The 16,616-nt window shown below is 48.0% G+C and overlaps 1 protein-coding gene across 3 annotated transcripts in view; it reads left to right on the top strand.

Moving 5' to 3' along the window:
• MED14 (mediator complex subunit 14) overlaps window positions 1–16,616 on the top strand; it is a 127,424-nt gene that overhangs the window by 36,338 nt on the left and 74,470 nt on the right. For all 3 annotated transcript variants that reach the window (XM_075335514.1, XM_075335515.1, XM_075335513.1), the window contains exons 9-15: window positions 3,585–3,735; window positions 3,813–3,924; window positions 8,796–8,921; window positions 9,049–9,127; window positions 9,332–9,491; window positions 10,683–10,877; window positions 11,000–11,134. In XM_075335514.1, coding sequence (XP_075191629.1) covers window positions 3,585–3,735; window positions 3,813–3,924; window positions 8,796–8,921; window positions 9,049–9,127; window positions 9,332–9,491; window positions 10,683–10,877; window positions 11,000–11,134 — 958 coding nt within the window. The remainder of the gene's footprint in view (window positions 1–3,584; window positions 3,736–3,812; window positions 3,925–8,795; window positions 8,922–9,048; window positions 9,128–9,331; window positions 9,492–10,682; window positions 10,878–10,999; window positions 11,135–16,616) is intronic.

The following is a 16,616-nucleotide window of genomic DNA, read 5'->3' as shown; positions in this document are numbered from 1 at the left end:
GGTTGCGGCCGCCAATTCGGTGGTACTCCGCAGGGCCTTGTGGCTACGGGAATGGAAGGCAGATTCTGCTTCCAAAAAGCGCTTAACCAGTTTGCCAATTTCTGGCGACAGGCTGTTTGGCGAGCGTCTGGATGAAATCATCAAACAATCCAAGGGAATGGATACATCCTTACCCCAGCCCAAACAGAACATACCCCAACAGAGGAGAGGACAGTCGAGGTTTCGGTCCTTTCGGGGCGCGGGCAGGTCCCAATTCTCCTCGTCTAAAAGGTCTCAGAAAGAACAAGGGAACTCTGATGCATGGCGGTCTAAGTCACGTCCTAAAAAGACCACCGGAGGCGCCGCTAACAAAGCGGCTTCCTCATGACTTTCGACCTCCTCTAGTAGCATCATCGGTCGGTGGCAGGCTCTCCCGCTTTTGCGACACCTGGCTGCCACAAATAACAGACCGCTGGGTGAGAGACATTCTGTCTCACGGTTACAAGATAGAGTTCACCTCTCGTCCCCCGACTCGATTCTTCAGGTCATCCCCGCCTCCCGAGCGAGCCGAGGCTCTTCTGCAGGCGCTGGGCACTCTGAAGGCAGAAGGAGTGGTGGTCCCTGTTCCTCTTCAGCAACAGAGCCAAGGTTTTTACTCCAACTTGTTTGTGGTCCCAAAGAAGGACGGGTCTTTCCGCCCGGTCCTGGACCTGAAACTGCTCAACAAACACGTAAAAACCCGACGGTTCAGGATGGAATCCCTCCGCTCCGTCATCGCCTCAATGTCCCAAGGAGATTTCCTTGCATCGATCGATATCAAAGATGCTTATCTCCACGTACTGATTGCTCCAGAGCACCAGCGCTTCTTGCGCTTCGCCATAGGAAACGAACACCTGCAGTTCGTGGCACTGCCGTTCGGCCTGGCAACAGCCCCACGGGTTTTTACCAAGGTTATGGCTACTGTAGTAGCGCTCCTACACTCGCAGGGTCACTCGGTGATCCCGTACTTGGACGATCTGCTGATCAAAGCACCCTCTCAAGAGGCATGCCAACGCAGCCTCGACGCTACCCTGGAGACTCTCCAGGGTCTCGGGTGGATCATCAATTTTCCAAAGTCAAATCTGACACCGGCCCAATCGCTGACATATCTTGGCATGGAGTTTCATACCCTCTCAGCGATAGTGAAGCTTCCGCTGATCAAGCAGCAGTCACTACAGAAAGGGGTACAATCTCTCCTTCAAGGCCAGTCACACCCCTTGAGGCGCCTCATGCACTTCCTGGGGAAGATGGTGGCAGCAATGGAGGCAGTCCCTTTCGCGCAGTTTCACCTGCGTCCTCTTCAATGGGACATCTTACGCAAATGGGACAGGAAGCCGACGTCCCTCGACAGGTCCGTCTCCCTCTCTCAGGCGACCAAAGCTTCCCTTCGGTGGTGGCTCCTTCCCACTTCATTATCGAAGGGGAAATCCTTCCTACCCCCATCCTGGGAAGTAGTCACGACGGACGCGAGTCTGTCAGGGTGGGGAGCGGTTTTTCTCCACCACAGGGCTCAGGGTACGTGGACCCAGCAAGAGTCCTCGCTTCAGATCAATGTTCTGGAAATACGGGCAGTGTATCTTGCCCTGAAAGCGTTCCAGCAGTGGCTGAAGGGCAAGCAGATCCGAATTCAGTCGGACAACTCCACAGTGGTGGCATACATCAACCACCAAGCCGGACGTCGATATCATGGCGTCCCGGCACAACAACAAGGTACCAGCGTTCATGGCACGGTCTCAAGATCCCAGAGCTCTGGCGGCAGACGCCTTAGTTCAGGATTGGTCGCAGTTTCAACTGCCTTATGTGTTTCCTCCGCTGGCACTGTTGCCCAGAGTGTTACGCAAGATCAGGGCCGACTGCCGCCGCGTCATCCTCGTCGTTCCAGACTGGCCGAGGCGGTCGTGGTACCCGGATCTGTGGCATCTCACGGTCGGCCAACCGTGGGCACTACCAGACCGACCAGACTTGCTATCTCAAGGGCCGTTTTTCCATCTGAATTCTGCGGCCCTCAACCTGACTGTGTGGCCATTGAGTCCTGGATCCTAGCGTGTTCAGGGTTATCTCAAGACGTCATTGCCACTATGAGACAAGCTAGGAAACCAACGTCCGCTAAAATCTACCACAGGACGTGGAAAATTTTCCTGTCATGGTGTTCTGCTCAGGGTATTTCTCCCTGGCCTTTTGCCTTGCCCACTTTTCTGTCCTTCCTTCAATCTGGACTGGAAAAGGGTTTGTCACTCGGCTCTCTTAAGGGACAAGTCTCAGCGCTCTCTGTGTTTTTCCAGAAGCGCCTAGCCAGACTTCCACAGGTACGCACGTTCCTGCAGGGGGTTTGTCACATCGTCCCTCCTTACAAGCGGCCGTTAGAACCCTGGGATCTGAACAGGGTGCTGATGGTTCTTCAGAAACCACCATTCGAGCCAATGAGGGATATTTCTCTCTCACGACTTTCGCAGAAAGTGGTTTTTCTAGTAGCAGTCACTTCACTTCGGAGAGTGTCTGAGCTAGCAGCGCTTTCATGCAAAACCCCTTTCCTGGTGTTTCACCAGGACAAGGTGGTTCTACGTCCGGTTCCGGAATTTCTCCCTAAGGTGGTATCCCCCTTTCATCTCAATCAGGATATTTCCTTACCTTCTTTTTGTCCTCATCCAGTTCACCAATGTGAAAAGGATTTGCACTTGTTAGATCTGGTGAGAGCACTCAGAATCTACATTTCTCGTACGGCGCCCCTGCGCCGCTCGGATGCACTCTTTGTCCTTGTCGCTGGCCAGCGTAAAGGGTCACAGGCTTCCAAATCAACCCTAGCTCGGTGGATCAAGGAGCCAATTATCGAAGCTTACCGTTCGGCTTGGCTTCCGGTTCCCTTAGGGCTGAAGGCCCATTCTACCAGAGCCGTGGGCGCGTCCTGGGCTTTGAGGCACCAGGCTACAGCTCAGCAGGTGTGTCAGGCGGCTACCTGGTCGAGTCTGCACACTTTCACGAAACACTATCAGGTGCATACCTATGCTTCGGCGGATGCCAGCCTAGGTAGACGAGTCCTTCAGGCGGCGGTTGCCCACCTGTAGGAAGAGGCCGTTTTACGGCTCTCTTACGAGGTATTATTTTACCCACCCAGGGACTGCTTTTGGACGTCCCAATTGTCTGGGTCTCCCAATAGAGCGACAAAGAAGGAGGGAATTTTGTTTACTTACCGTAAATTCCTTTTCTTCTAGCTCTAATTGGGAGACCCAGCACCCGCCCCTGTTTTTTTGTGTATACATGTTGTTCATGTTGAATGGTTTCAGTTCTCCGATATTCCTTCGGATTGAAGTTACTTCAAACCAGTTTATAATTCTTTTTCCTCCTTCTTGCTTTTGCACCAAACTGAGGAGCCCGTGGGAGCACGGGGGGTGTATAGGCAGAAGGGGAGGGGCTTAACACTTTTGAGTGTAATACTTTGTGCGGCCTCCGGAGGCATAGCCTATACAACCCAATTGTCTGGGTCTCCCAATTAGAGCTAGAAGAAAAGGAATTTACGGTAAGTAAACAAAATTCCCTTCTTTTTTATGTTAACTTTTGTTTTTATATAGCCAACAGGTATTGGGAAGAAAAACAGGGACAGCTTCTGTTCACAAGGTCACAATAAAGATTGATGAAAGCGATGGGTCAAAACCATTGCAAATTTCCCATGAGCCTCCACTGCCAACTTGTGATTCTAAATTAATAGAAAGAGCTATGCGGGTACGTTGGTTTTCAGCAGTTATATTCTTTGTTAAAACAGTATGATTACTCATGAATCATCTTTTCATGTTTTATAGATTGACCATTTGTCTATAGAAAAACTGCTAATCGACAGTGTACATGCTCGATCACATCAGAAGTTACAGGAGCTAAAAGCCATCTTAAAGAATTATAACCCAAACGACAACTGTAGGTATTTTTACATCTTATTTTTTTTTTAGATATGTATTTTACAGTTCTTAAAAAAACATCTACAGGATCACTTGACTTAATTGGTGTTATACTTGAAATATTCTACGATTGATATATTCACTTAAATGCCATTAATTCCACAGCACGTTACATACATTGGCAACTCTGTCCCCATTGGGGCTCACAATCTAAAGTCCCTATCAGTATGTCTTTGAAGTGTGGGAGGAAATCCACGTAAACACGCGGAGAACATACAAACTTGCAGATGTTGTCCTTGGTGGAATTTGAACCCAGAACCTCAGCACTGCAAGACTGCAGTGCTAACCACTGAGCAACCGTGACACCCATATATTGATAAAGATGGATTACCATCCTTGGCTCTGATTCATTAAGACTGACATTTTGTACACCAGTCTTCATGAGGGACGTGCTGGAATAACATGCCCTGAATTCACTATTAGGCTGGAGACAGACCGGCTTTATTGTGAGTCAATCGCATAACACTCGGCTCCCTCTCTTGCTGGAGTGCAAGCCAAGTGTGATGCGAGTGTCATGCCACTTATCGATCCTGCGATCACAGCACAGCCTCGGAGGAGGGGGGCAGGCGCTGCAGAGGAGAGGGAGTGAGTAATCTCCCCACCTCCTCCACTGTGAGCTGACGCGATTCTCGCACTGCACTCACGTTACACTGGTGCAATGAGATGTTCCTCTCGCACCCATAGACTTGTATGGGTGCGAGTGAAAACGAATTGGATTCCACTCGCAGCATGCTGCGACTGGTTTTCGGTCCGATTAGGGCGCATAGAGTAGCTTCTTCTTTTTTGCTTTTTTATATTATATATAGTGTAGGGACCTACAAGCATGAGGTTCCCGTGACGAGGGTTGTAGGCTTACGTTTTATGGCCATAACGCTAACAAAAAACCTCAAAAACTTTTTTGTACAGGATACAGCCAGGCCCCTTTTTGTTAGGCCTTGCTATCAGAGTTTCTGTCCCTACGTAGCGCGCAGTGGGGGTACGGCTTGGCAGCCCGCCTGATCTAATAGTATGGGCGTCACCTAATAGGCTGCGGGTTTGTGACTGTGCGTCTGCTAGTGTGAACAGTGCTCTATGCAAGCCACCAGTGTGCAGTTTTACCATCCAGCCATCACCTCCTCCATATTTGGAAGTGAGTGTGAATGGCTCCACCTGCACCTGTGTTGCCTTCACCTAGTGGGGGTTTAGCTGTATCCTGCTGGAGTAGTAGTAGTCTTTTGGCCTGAGCAATATACAGCTGCAATTCCATCTTGCTGTAAGTAATGATATTTTCTTTTTTGCTTTTTTATATTACGCATAGAGTAGCTTTGGACAGAGTGGAATGCGATATATAGATAGATATATACAGTACAGACCAAAAGTTTGGACACACTTTCTCATTCAAAGAGTTTTTTATTTATTTTCAGGACTCTGAAAATTGTAGATTCACATTGAAGGCATCAAAACTATGAATTAAAACATGTGGAATGAAATACTTTAAACTGTGAAACAACTGAAAATATGTCTTATATTCTAGGTTCTTCAAAGTAGCCCCTTTTGCTGCCTTTTGCACACTCTTGGCATTCTCTTGATGAGCTTCAAGAGGTAGTCACCGGAAATGATCTTCCAACAGTCTTGAAGGAGTTCCCAGAGATGCTTAGCACTTGTTGGCCCTTTTGTCTTCACTCTGCGGTCCAGCTCACCCCAAACCATCTAGATTGGGTTCAGGTCTGGTGACTGTGGAGGCCAGGTCATCTGGCGTAGCACCCCATCACTCTCCTTCTTAGTCAAATAGCCCTTACACAGCCTGGAGGTGTTTGGGGTCATTGTCCTGTTGAAAAATAAATGATGGTCCAACTAAACGCAAACCGGATGGAATAGCACGCCACTGCAAAATGCTGTAGTAGCCATGCTGGTTTAGTATGCCTTCAATTTTGAATAAATCCCCAACAGTGTCACCAGCAAAGCACCCCCACACCATCACACCTCCTCCATGCTTCACGGTGGGAACCAGCCATGTAGAGTCCATCCGTTCCCTTTTCTACAATGACACGGTGGTTGGATCCAAAGATTTCAAATTTGGACTCCTCAGACCAAAGCACAGATTTCCACTGGTCTAATGTCCATTCCTTGTGTTCTTTAGCCCAAATAAGTCTCTTCTGCTTGTTGCCTGTCCTTAGCAGTGGTCTCCTAGCAGCTATTGTACCATGAAGGCCTGCTGCACAAAGTCTCCTCTTAACAGTTGTTCTAGAGATTAGAAGGTGTGTCCAAACTTTTGGTCTGTACTCTGTGTGTGTGTGTGTGTGTGTGTGTGTGTGTGTGTGTGTGTGTGTGTGTGTGTGTGTGTGTGTGTGTGTGTGTGTGTGTGTGTGTGTGTGTATACAGTTAGGTCCAGAAATATTTGGACAGTGACACAATTTTCGCGAGTTGGGCTCTGCATGCCACCACATTGGATTTGAAATGAAACCTCTACAACAGAATTCAAGTGCAGATTGTAACGTTTAATTTGAAGGTTTGAACAAAAATATCTGATAGAAATTGTAGGAATTGTACACATTTCTTTACAAACACTCCACATTTTAGGAGGTCAAAAGTAATTGGACAAATAAACCAAACCCAAACAAAATATTTTTATTTTCAATATTTTGTTGCGAATCCTTTGGAGGCAATCACTGCCTTATGTCTGGAACCCATGGACATCACCAAACGCTGGGTTTTCTCCTTCTTAATGCTTTGCCAGGCCTTTACAGCCGCAGCCTTCAGGTCTTGCTTGTTTGTGGGTCTTTCCGTCTTAAGTCTGGATTTGAGCAAGTGAAATGCATACTCAATTGGGTTAAGATCTGGTGATTGACTTGGCCATTGCAGAATGTTCCACTTTTTTGCACTCATGAACTCCTGGGTAGCTTTGGCTGTATGCTTGGGGTCATTGTCCATCTGTACTATGAAGCGCCGTCCGATCAACTTTGCGGCATTTGGCTGAATCTGGGCTGAAAGTATATCCCGATACACTTCAGAATTCATCCGGCTACTCTTGTCTGCTGTTATGTCATCAATAAACACAAGTGACCCAGTGCCATTGAAAGCCATGCATGCCCATGCCATCACGTTGCCTCCACCATGTTTTACAGAGGATGTGGTGTGCCTTGGATCATGTGCCGTTCCCTTTCTTCTCCAAACATTTTTCTTCCCATCATTCCGGTACAGGTTGATCTTTGTCTCATCTGTCCATAGAATACTTTTCCAGAACTGAGCTGGCTTCATGAGGTGTTTTTCAGCAAATTTAACTCTGGCCTGTCTATTTTTGGAATTGATGAATGGTTTGCATCTAGATGTGAACCCTTTGTATTTACTTTCATGGAGTCTTCTCTTTACTGTTGACTTAGAGACAGATACACCTACTTCACTGAGAGTGTTCTGGACTTCAGTTGATGTTGTGAACGGGTTCTTCTTCACCAAAGAAAGTATGCGGCGATCATCCACCACTGTTGTCATCCGTGGACGCCCAGGCCTTTTTGAGTTCCCAAGCTCACCAGTCAATTCCTTTTTTCTCAGAATGTACCCGACTGTTGATTTTGCTATTCCAAGCATGTCTGCTATCTCTCTGATGGATTTTTTTTTTTTTTTTTTCAGCCTCAGGATGTTCTGCTTCACCTCAATTGAGAGTTCCTTAGACCTCATGTTGTCTGTTCACAGCAACAGCTTCCAAATGCAAAACCACACACCTGTAATCAACCCCAGACCTTTTAACTACTTAATTGATTACAGGTTAACGAGGGAGACGCCTTCAGAGTTAATTGCAGCCCTTAGAGTCCCTTGTCCAATTACTTTTGGTCCCTTGAAAAAGAGGAGGCTATGCATTACAGAGCTATGATTCCTAAACCCTTTCTCCGATTTGGATGTGAAAACTCTCATATTGCAGCTGGCAGTGTGCACTTTCAGCCCATATTATATATATAATTGTATTTCTGAACATGTTTTTGTAAACAGCTAAAATAACAAAACTTGTGTCACTGTCCAAATATTTCTGGACCTAACTGTATGTGTGTGTGTATATATGTATATGTGTATAATAATAATAATATGTGTATATATATATGTATATCGCATTCCACTCACTGTTTTACTCGCTGTGTGTGCTTACCATTAATAAATTTGTTGTGCCTTCTCAATGCTGGGCCCTTCACCAACAGATGTCAAGGCCTGAAGTAACATTTTTGGTGTAAGAAACCCCACCAGTTTTGAGGATTCTTATGGGTGTACACGGCCACACAGGGTCTCGCCTTCCCCCTGCTTTGCCCATTTTGGACCAGCTGTTTGAAAATTCCAAAAGTCACACAATCTTTGCCCAACTGTCTGTTGTGCAAAAATGTAGCACTTATTCAAAAGTGTTTTATGCCTTTTTTTGGTGCAAACACTTTAACTCATCAGTCCCATTGTGTTTAATCACTTAGTCTCATAATTTGTCTTGGGGACACTGAGCTTTTAGATTTTCTTGCGCGCACACTGTATAATAAATCTCTATGCATTTGTTTGTCACGTTGGAAATACATGTCTACTTTAAGTCATACTTCTGGAATGATTAAACTGAGAAAGTCAAAACCTGTATCTGTGAAGTGCTGCAGATTCTGTTGGTCCTGCTGAGAACCCCCCCCCCCCCCTCCCAAAAATTATCAGTAGATATAAGCCTGCATTTTCTGCCCCAAATAATCGTCTGCTATAACAATAGTGAAACCATCACTTCTACCTACGTTCTAGGGAAAATGAAACATTAGGCAGATGTGTGCTGACAGTCGCTATATTTATACACAATATATATTTATAGTGTTTGCTCAAGGATTTCTTTTTGTATTCCAGCATTTGTGGAAACTGCTTTGCCAACCCTAGTCATCCCCATTCTAGAGCCATGCGGACGTTCGGAGTGTCTTCATGTGTTTGTAGATCTTCATTCAGGAATGTTCCAGCTTATGCTTTATGGATTTGGTAAGAATTAGGCTCTTATGTATAGATAGCATGTTTAAATGTATTTTATATGTTTTTTTTATATATGTATGCATATAGATAAGGGTTTTTAACCGGATTAACAAATTGAAAATATTTTCTACTGTAGACCAGACCACTTTAGATGATATTGAGAAATCCATCAATGATGACATGAAAAAAATAATCCCTTGGCTACAGCAGCTTAAGTAAGTGTCATCAGGAGAACTAAATGTTATGTTTTTCAGTTGTTATAGTGTTTATTGTATTCTTGATGGCATGCCGTGGATGATCTGTGCTTGTTATTGTTTACTTACATTGGTCAGTCCAGTCACTGCTAAACCTAAGTTTCATGACCCAGTTCTTGTTCTACAAGCCCTCTCTGGTATTATGATTTTTTTTTTTTACTTTAGGTTCTGGCTTGGACAGCAGCGTTGTAAGCATTCGGTGAAGCATCTGCCCACTGTATGCAGTGAATCTTTGCATTTGACAAACTATGCCAACCATCCTATTAGCAATCTTTCCAAAAATAAGCTCTTCATCAAGCTTACACGTCTTCCACAGTACTACATAGTAAGTCCTATTTTTTTTTATTAAAGGGAACCAACCAGCAGGATTTTCATATATAAAGCCAGTGCTGTACTGGTACTAGGATGTTGAATGATAGCATACATTTTGTTCAGAGATTGGATGTTTTTATTTCAGAAATATGTGCAAGTAAAGTTCCAGCAATGCACTGCTATTTGATTGACAAGTGCAACAGGAGGAGAATTTGGGTCTGGTCTTGCTATGTATTCCCTCCCCTGTCTTCCGTCCTTCCCTTCCTCTCTTTGACTCCGTCAGACGTGAACTCCGACGCAGACAGACGGGTGGGACAAGATAGCTAGACCTGACCCACATATTTCCTTCCTGTTGCACCTGTCAATCAAATAGCAGTGCGTTGCTGGAACTTTACTTGCACATATTTTTAAAATAAAACATCCAATCTCTGAACAAAAGATATGCTTAGATTCAGCATCCTAGTACCAGTATAGCACTGGCTTTACTTTATATATGAAAATCCTGCCGGTTGGTTCCCTTGAAGTTCATAGAATCATAGAATATTAGAGTTGGAATGGACCTCCTGGGTCATCTAGTCCAACCCCCTGCTCAAATTAGGATTCACTAAATCATTCCGGACAGATGTCCGTCCAACCTCTTTTTAAAGACTTCCATTGATGGAGAACTCACAACCTCTCGTGGCAGCCTGTTCCACTCATTGATCACTCTCACTGTCAAAAAGTTTTTTCTAATATCTAATCTGTGTCCCCTCCCCATCAGTTTCATCCCATTGCTTCTAGTCTTTCCTTGGGAAAATGAGAATAAAATTGATCCCTCTATAGTGTGACAGCCTTTGAGATATTTGTAGACCGCTATTAAGTCTCCTCTCAGTCTTCTCTTTTGCAAGCTAAACAATCCTAAATCCTGTAATAGTTCCTCATAGGACATGGTTTGCAGACCAGTCACCATTCTGGTCACTCTTCTCTGAACTTGCTCCAATTTGTTGATGTCTTTTTTTTTAAAATGTGGTGCCCAGAACTGGACATAATATTCCAGATGAGGTCCGAACAAAGAGGAGTTCTTGTTACATTTCCATCAAAGTAATAAATGGATTGGGCTACATGCACTGTTCCTCCACACTAGCATGGTTACAGGAAATGTTTCATTATTCATTAACCCAAAAGATATATTTTGTCTCTGAACCTTTTCTTCTTGTGTGCCTAGATTGTGGAGATGCTTGAGGTTCCCACTAACCCAACAGAGTTGGAATATAACTACCACTTCTTGTCCGTCACCCACCCAGACGGCGAAGAAAACCCGCCAACTGCTCTTCTACTGCAGCGATTCAAGACTAATGTTGATGAGCTGTCTTTTGATGGAACCTGGCGAAAGCAAGGGAAGGCTGGCTGTAAACGCAAAGTAAATATTTAAGCATCTTCTAGAAAAGTAGGGTTAACAGAAGCCTGCAGCATCATGTAATATTGCTTATCCGTTATGGATATTTTCACTTTTATATGCTAAATGTAACTAACTTCTTCCAGCTCTCTGGTGATCAGGGTTCTCCAGCAGCTAAGAAGCCAAAGCGGACAGGAGAAATGTGTGCCTTTAATAAAGTGCTAGCTCACTTTGTGGCCATGTGTGACTCAAACATGCCGTTTATTGGACTTCGAACGGAAGTAAGTGGTCATGGTCTCTTGATATACTCCCTGTAGAAAAATCCTTACTTAGAGAATTAAAATACAGTTAAGACAGATGGCTAACTACAGACACAATTCCAATCCATTTCCCTGCCATTCCATTTGTAAATGTTGACTTCAGCGTGAATGTGGTTGTGATAAATCTTTTGATGGAACATACTGTCTGATATGTGTATATACTAATACATACCTGCGCATATATATATATCTCATTTCCCTGCCAAACTAATTAAGACTTAGCATGTTTTGTTTCTTTGTCGCTCCATTGGGAGACCCAGACAATTGGGGTGTATAGCTTCTGTCTCCGGAGGCCACACAAAGTATTACACTTAAAAGTGTAAAGCCCCTCCCCTTCTGCCTATACACCCCCCGTGCCTCACGGGCTCCTCAGTTTTTTTATGCTTTGTGCGAAGGAGGCTGACATCCACGCATAGCTCCACATCTTAGTCAGCAGCAGCTGCTGACTATGTCGGATGGAAGAAAAGAGGGCCCATAACAGGGCCCCCAGCATGCTCCCTTCTCACCCCACTCTGGTCGGCGGTGCTGTTAAGGTTGAGGTACCCATTGCGGGTACATAGGCAGGAGCCACATGCTGTTTTCCTTCCCCATCCCTTAATGGGCTCTGGGTGAAGTGGGATCCTAATCGGTCTCCAGGCACTGGGACCGTGCTCCCTCCGCAGCCCCTGGGGAATCTGCTGGACAGGAGCCGGGTATCGTCAGGGACAAGGCCCTGCTACTGTGAGGTACTCTGTGTCCCCTTGGGGGACCGCGCATGGAGCGCTTGTGCCATTCACACTGCAGCACTGCTGGGTGTGTTAGTGCGCCGGGGACTACCGCGCCGACCGCGCTTATTTGCCGGCCGCGCTTATAACTTTAGTCCCCGGCTTTTGCGGCCTAGTATCGCATATTCCCGCCCCCAGGCCTGCCAGTCAGGGGAAGGGCGGGACGCTGCACAGGACGTCAGCGCTGAGGGCTGGAGCATACTTTGTATCCTCCTCCCCCCTCACTCAGCACAGTGGGGCATCAGATTCCCGCACTTTCTAGGGCACGCCCACGGCCCCCTCCTCCCCACAGAACGCCGGCAGCCATTCCTGTCAGCACTTCTGACGCTGGAGAGGAGAGACAACACGGCTCTGGGAGGCCCAGGCAGGGAATCTGGTGATCACACAACCGCTTTGAGCGGTCGGTAAGCAGCACCTGTGGTGCTGGCCCCACTGAGTGCCGAAGTGTACATATATATATATATATATATATAATATATGCTTATATGCTATACATTTACACTGTACGGTCGCACTGTTGATTTTTGGCTATATACCCTCCTGGATTGTACTCACAGGAGACAACAGCATGTCGTCCGCAAAAAGCAAGGGTGCCAAAGCACAGGCTTACTTTGCATTTTGTACCTCATGTGCGGCTATACTACCGGCAGGTTCCACCGATCCTCATTGTGTGCAATGCTCGGCCCCTGTGGCACTTACTCAGCCGGAGCCTCTGTTACTGGTGGCCCAGGTGGAACCACCTGCTACCACTGTCCAGGTGACAGGGACGGAGTTTGCAGTATTTGCTGACAAACTGTCTGCAAGTATGGATAAATGGTCTGCTAAGATACTAGAAGCCTTACAGTCCAGACCGGTGACTCAGGCCCCGGGCAATGTTGAATCATTGACCCCAGGCCCCCCTCAGTTGGAGCAGCAAAGTGTTCCTGGGGTGACCCATAGGTCCCAGGGTGAGGTCTCTGACACGGACCGCAGTCCCAGGTCGCCTAAGCGGGCTCGCTGGGAAATTCCCTCGACTTCATCACACTGTTCAGGGTCTCAGCAGGAGGACTCTCTGGATGATGAAGCGGAGGTAGCAGATCAGGATTCTGATCCTGAGGCCGCTCTCAACCTAGATACACCTGAAGGTGACGCCATAGTGAATGACCTTATAGCGACCATCAATCAGGTGTTGGATATTTCTCCCCCAGCTCCTCCAATTGAGGAGTCAGCTTCTCAGCAGGAGAAATTCCGTTTTAGGTTTCCCAAGCGTACATTGAGTACGTTTCTGGATCACTCTGACTTCAGAGAGGCAGTCCAGAAACACCGAGCTTGTCCAGATAAGCGTTTTTCCAAGCGCCTTAAGGATACACGTTATCCTTTCCCCCCTGACGTGGTCAAGGGCTGGGCTCAGTGTCCCAAGGTGGATCCTCCAGTCTCCAGACTGGCGGCTAGATCCATAGTTGCAGTGGAAGATGGGGCTTCACTCAAAGATGCCACTGACAGACAGATGGAGCTCTGGTTGAAATCCATCTATGAAGCTATCGGCGCGTCTTTTGCTCCAGCATTCGCAGCCGTATGGGCACTCCAAGCTATCTCAGCTTGTCATGCGCAGATTAATGCAGTCACACGTACGTTTGCTCCGCAAGTGGTGTCCTTAACCTCTCAGGCGTCGGCGTTTGCGTCCTACGCCATTAATGCTGTCCTGGACTCTGCGAGCCGTACGGCGGTAGCATCCGCCAATTCGGTGGCAGTCCGCAGGGCCATGTGACTACGTGAATGGAAGGCAGACTCTGCTTCCAAAAAGTTCTTAACCGGTTTGCCATTTTCTGGCGACCGCCTGTTTGGTGAGCGATTTGGATGAAATCATTAAACAATCCAAGGGAAAGGACTCATCCTTACCCCAGTCCAAACCAAACAGACCTCAACCACGGAAGGTACAATCGAGGTTTCGGTCCTTTCGGTCCGCGGGCAGGTCTCAATTCTCCTCGTCCAAAAGGCCTCAGAAGGATCAGAGGAACTCCGATTCATGGCGGTCTAAGTCACGTCCAAAAAAGACCGCCGGAGGATCCGCTCCCAAAGCGGCCTCCTCATGACTTTCGGCCTCCTCACACCGCATCCTCGGTCGGTGGCAGGCTTTCCCGCTTTTGCGGCGCCTGGCTGCCACAGGTAAAAGACCGTTGGGTGAGAGACATTCTGTCTCACGGTTACAGGATAGAGTTCGGCTCTCGTCCTCCGACTCGATTCTTCAGAACATCTCCGCCCCCGAGCGAGCCGATGCTCTTCTTCAGGCGGTGTGCACTCTGAAGGCAGAAGGAGTGGTGATCCCTGTTCCTTTTCAGCAACAGGGTCACGGTTTTTACTCCAACTTGTTCGTGGTGCCGAAAAAGGACGGATCCTTCCGTCCTGTTCTGGACCTAAAACTGCTCAACAAACACGTAAAAACCAGGCGGTTCCGGATGGAATCGCTCTGCTCCGTCATCGCCTCAATGTCCCAAGGAGATTTCCTAGCATCAATCGACATCAAAGATGCTTATCTCCACGTACCGATTGCTCCAGAGCATCAGCGCTTCCTGCGTTTCGCCATAGGGGACGAACACCTTCAGTTCGTAGCACTGCCTTTCGGCCTGGCGACAGCCCCACGGGTCTTCACCAAGGTCATGGCAACAGTAGTAGCAGTTCTGCACTCTCAGGGACACTCGGTGATCCCTTACTTAGACGATCTGCTTGTCAAGGCACCCTCTCAAGTGGCATGCCAACACAGCCTGAACATTGCTCTGGAGACTCTCCAGAGTTTCGGGTGGATCATCAATTTTCCAAAGTCAAATCTGACACCGGCCCAATCACTGACATATCTTGGCATGGAGTTTCATACTCTCTCAGCGATAGTGAAGCTTCCGCTGGACAAACAGCGTTCACTACAGACAGGGGTGCAAACTCTCCTTCAAGGCCAGTCACACCCCTTGAGGCGCCTCATGCACTTCCTAGGGAAGATGGTAGCAGCAATGGAGGCAGTTCCTTTTGCGCAGTTTCATCTGCGTCCACTTCAATGGGACATTCTCCGCAAATGGGACAGGAAGTCGACGTCCCTCGACAGGAACGTCTCCCTTTCTCGGGCAGCCAAGGCTTCCCTTCAGTGGTGGCTTCTTCCCACTTCTCTGTCGAAGGGGAAATCCTTCCAGCCCCCATCCTGGGCTGTGGTCACGACGGACGCGAGCCTGTCAGGGTGGGGAGCGGTCTTTCTCCACCACAGGGCTCAGGGTACTTGGACTCAGCCAGAGTCCTCCCTTCAGATCAATGTTCTGGAGATAAGGGCAGTGTATCTTGCCCTAAAGGCGTTCCAGCCGTGGCTGGAAGGCAAGCAGATCCGAATTCAGTCGGACAACTCCACAGCGGTGGCATACATCAACCACCAAGGCGGAACACGCAGTCGGCAAGCCTTCCAGGAAGTCCGGCGGATTCTGCTATGGGTGGAAGCCACAGCCTCCACCATATCCGCAGTTCACATCCCGGGCGTAGAAAACTGGGAAGCAGACTTTCTCAGTCGCCAGGGCATGGACGCAGGGGAATGGTCCCTTCACCCGGACGTGTTTCAGGAGATCTGTTGCCGCTGGGGGATGCCGGACGTCGACCTAATGGCGTCCCGGCACAACAACAAGGTCCTGACATTCATGGCACGGTCTCAAGATCACAGAGCTCTGGCGGCAGACGCCTTAGTACAGGATTGGTCGCAGTTTCAACTCCCTTATGTGTTTCCTCCTCTGGCACTGTTGCCCAGAGTGTTACGCAAGATCAGGTCCGACTGCCGCCGCGCCATCCTCGTCGAGACTGGCCGAGGAGGTCGTGGTACCCGGATCTGTGGCATCTCACGGTGGGCCAACCGTGGGCACTACCAGACCGACCAGACTTGCTGTCTCAAGGGCCGTTTTTCCATCTGAATTCTGCGGCCCTCAACCTGACTGTGTGGCCATTGAGTCCTGGATCCTAGCGTCTTCAGGGTTATCTAAAGAGGTCATTGCCACTATGAGACAGGCTAGGAAACCAACGTCCGCCAAGATCTACCACAGGACGTGGAGGATATTCTTATCTTGGTGCTCTGATCATGGTTTTTCTCCCTGGCCATTTGCCTTGCCCACTTTTCTTTCCTTCCTTCAATCCGGATTGGAAAAAGGTTTGTCGCTCGGCTCCCTTAAGGGACAAGTCTCAGCGCTCTCTGTGTTCTTTCAGAAGCGCCTAGCCAGACTTCCACAGGTACGCACGTTCCTGCAGGGGGTTTGTCACATAGTCCCTCCTTACAAGCGGCCGTTAGAACCCTGGGATCTGAACAGGGTGCTGATGGCTCTTCAGAAACCACCTTTCGAGCCAATGAGGGACATTTCTCTCTCACGCCTTTCGCAGAAAGTGGCCTTCCTAGTAGCAGTCACTTCACTACGGAGAGTGTCTGAGCTAGCAGCGCTGTCATGCAAAGCCCCTTTCCTGGTGTTTCACCAGGACAAGGTGGTTCTGCGTCCGGTTCCGGAATTTCTCCCTAAGGTGGTATCCCCCTTTCATCTCAATCAGGATATCTCCTTACCCTCTTTTTGTCCTCATCCAGTTCACCAATGTGAAAGGGATTTGCACTTGTTAGATCTGGTGAGAGCACTCAGACTCTACATTTCTCGTACGGCGCCCCTGCGCCGCTCGGATGCACTCTTTGTCCTTGT

This window comes from Anomaloglossus baeobatrachus, chromosome 2, assembly GCF_048569485.1.
Source record: "Anomaloglossus baeobatrachus isolate aAnoBae1 chromosome 2, aAnoBae1.hap1, whole genome shotgun sequence".
Classification (NCBI taxonomy): Eukaryota; Metazoa; Chordata; class Amphibia; order Anura; family Aromobatidae; genus Anomaloglossus; species Anomaloglossus baeobatrachus.
The sequence above is the reverse complement of the archived record's forward strand: the minus strand, read 5'-3'. Positions and strand labels throughout refer to the sequence as shown.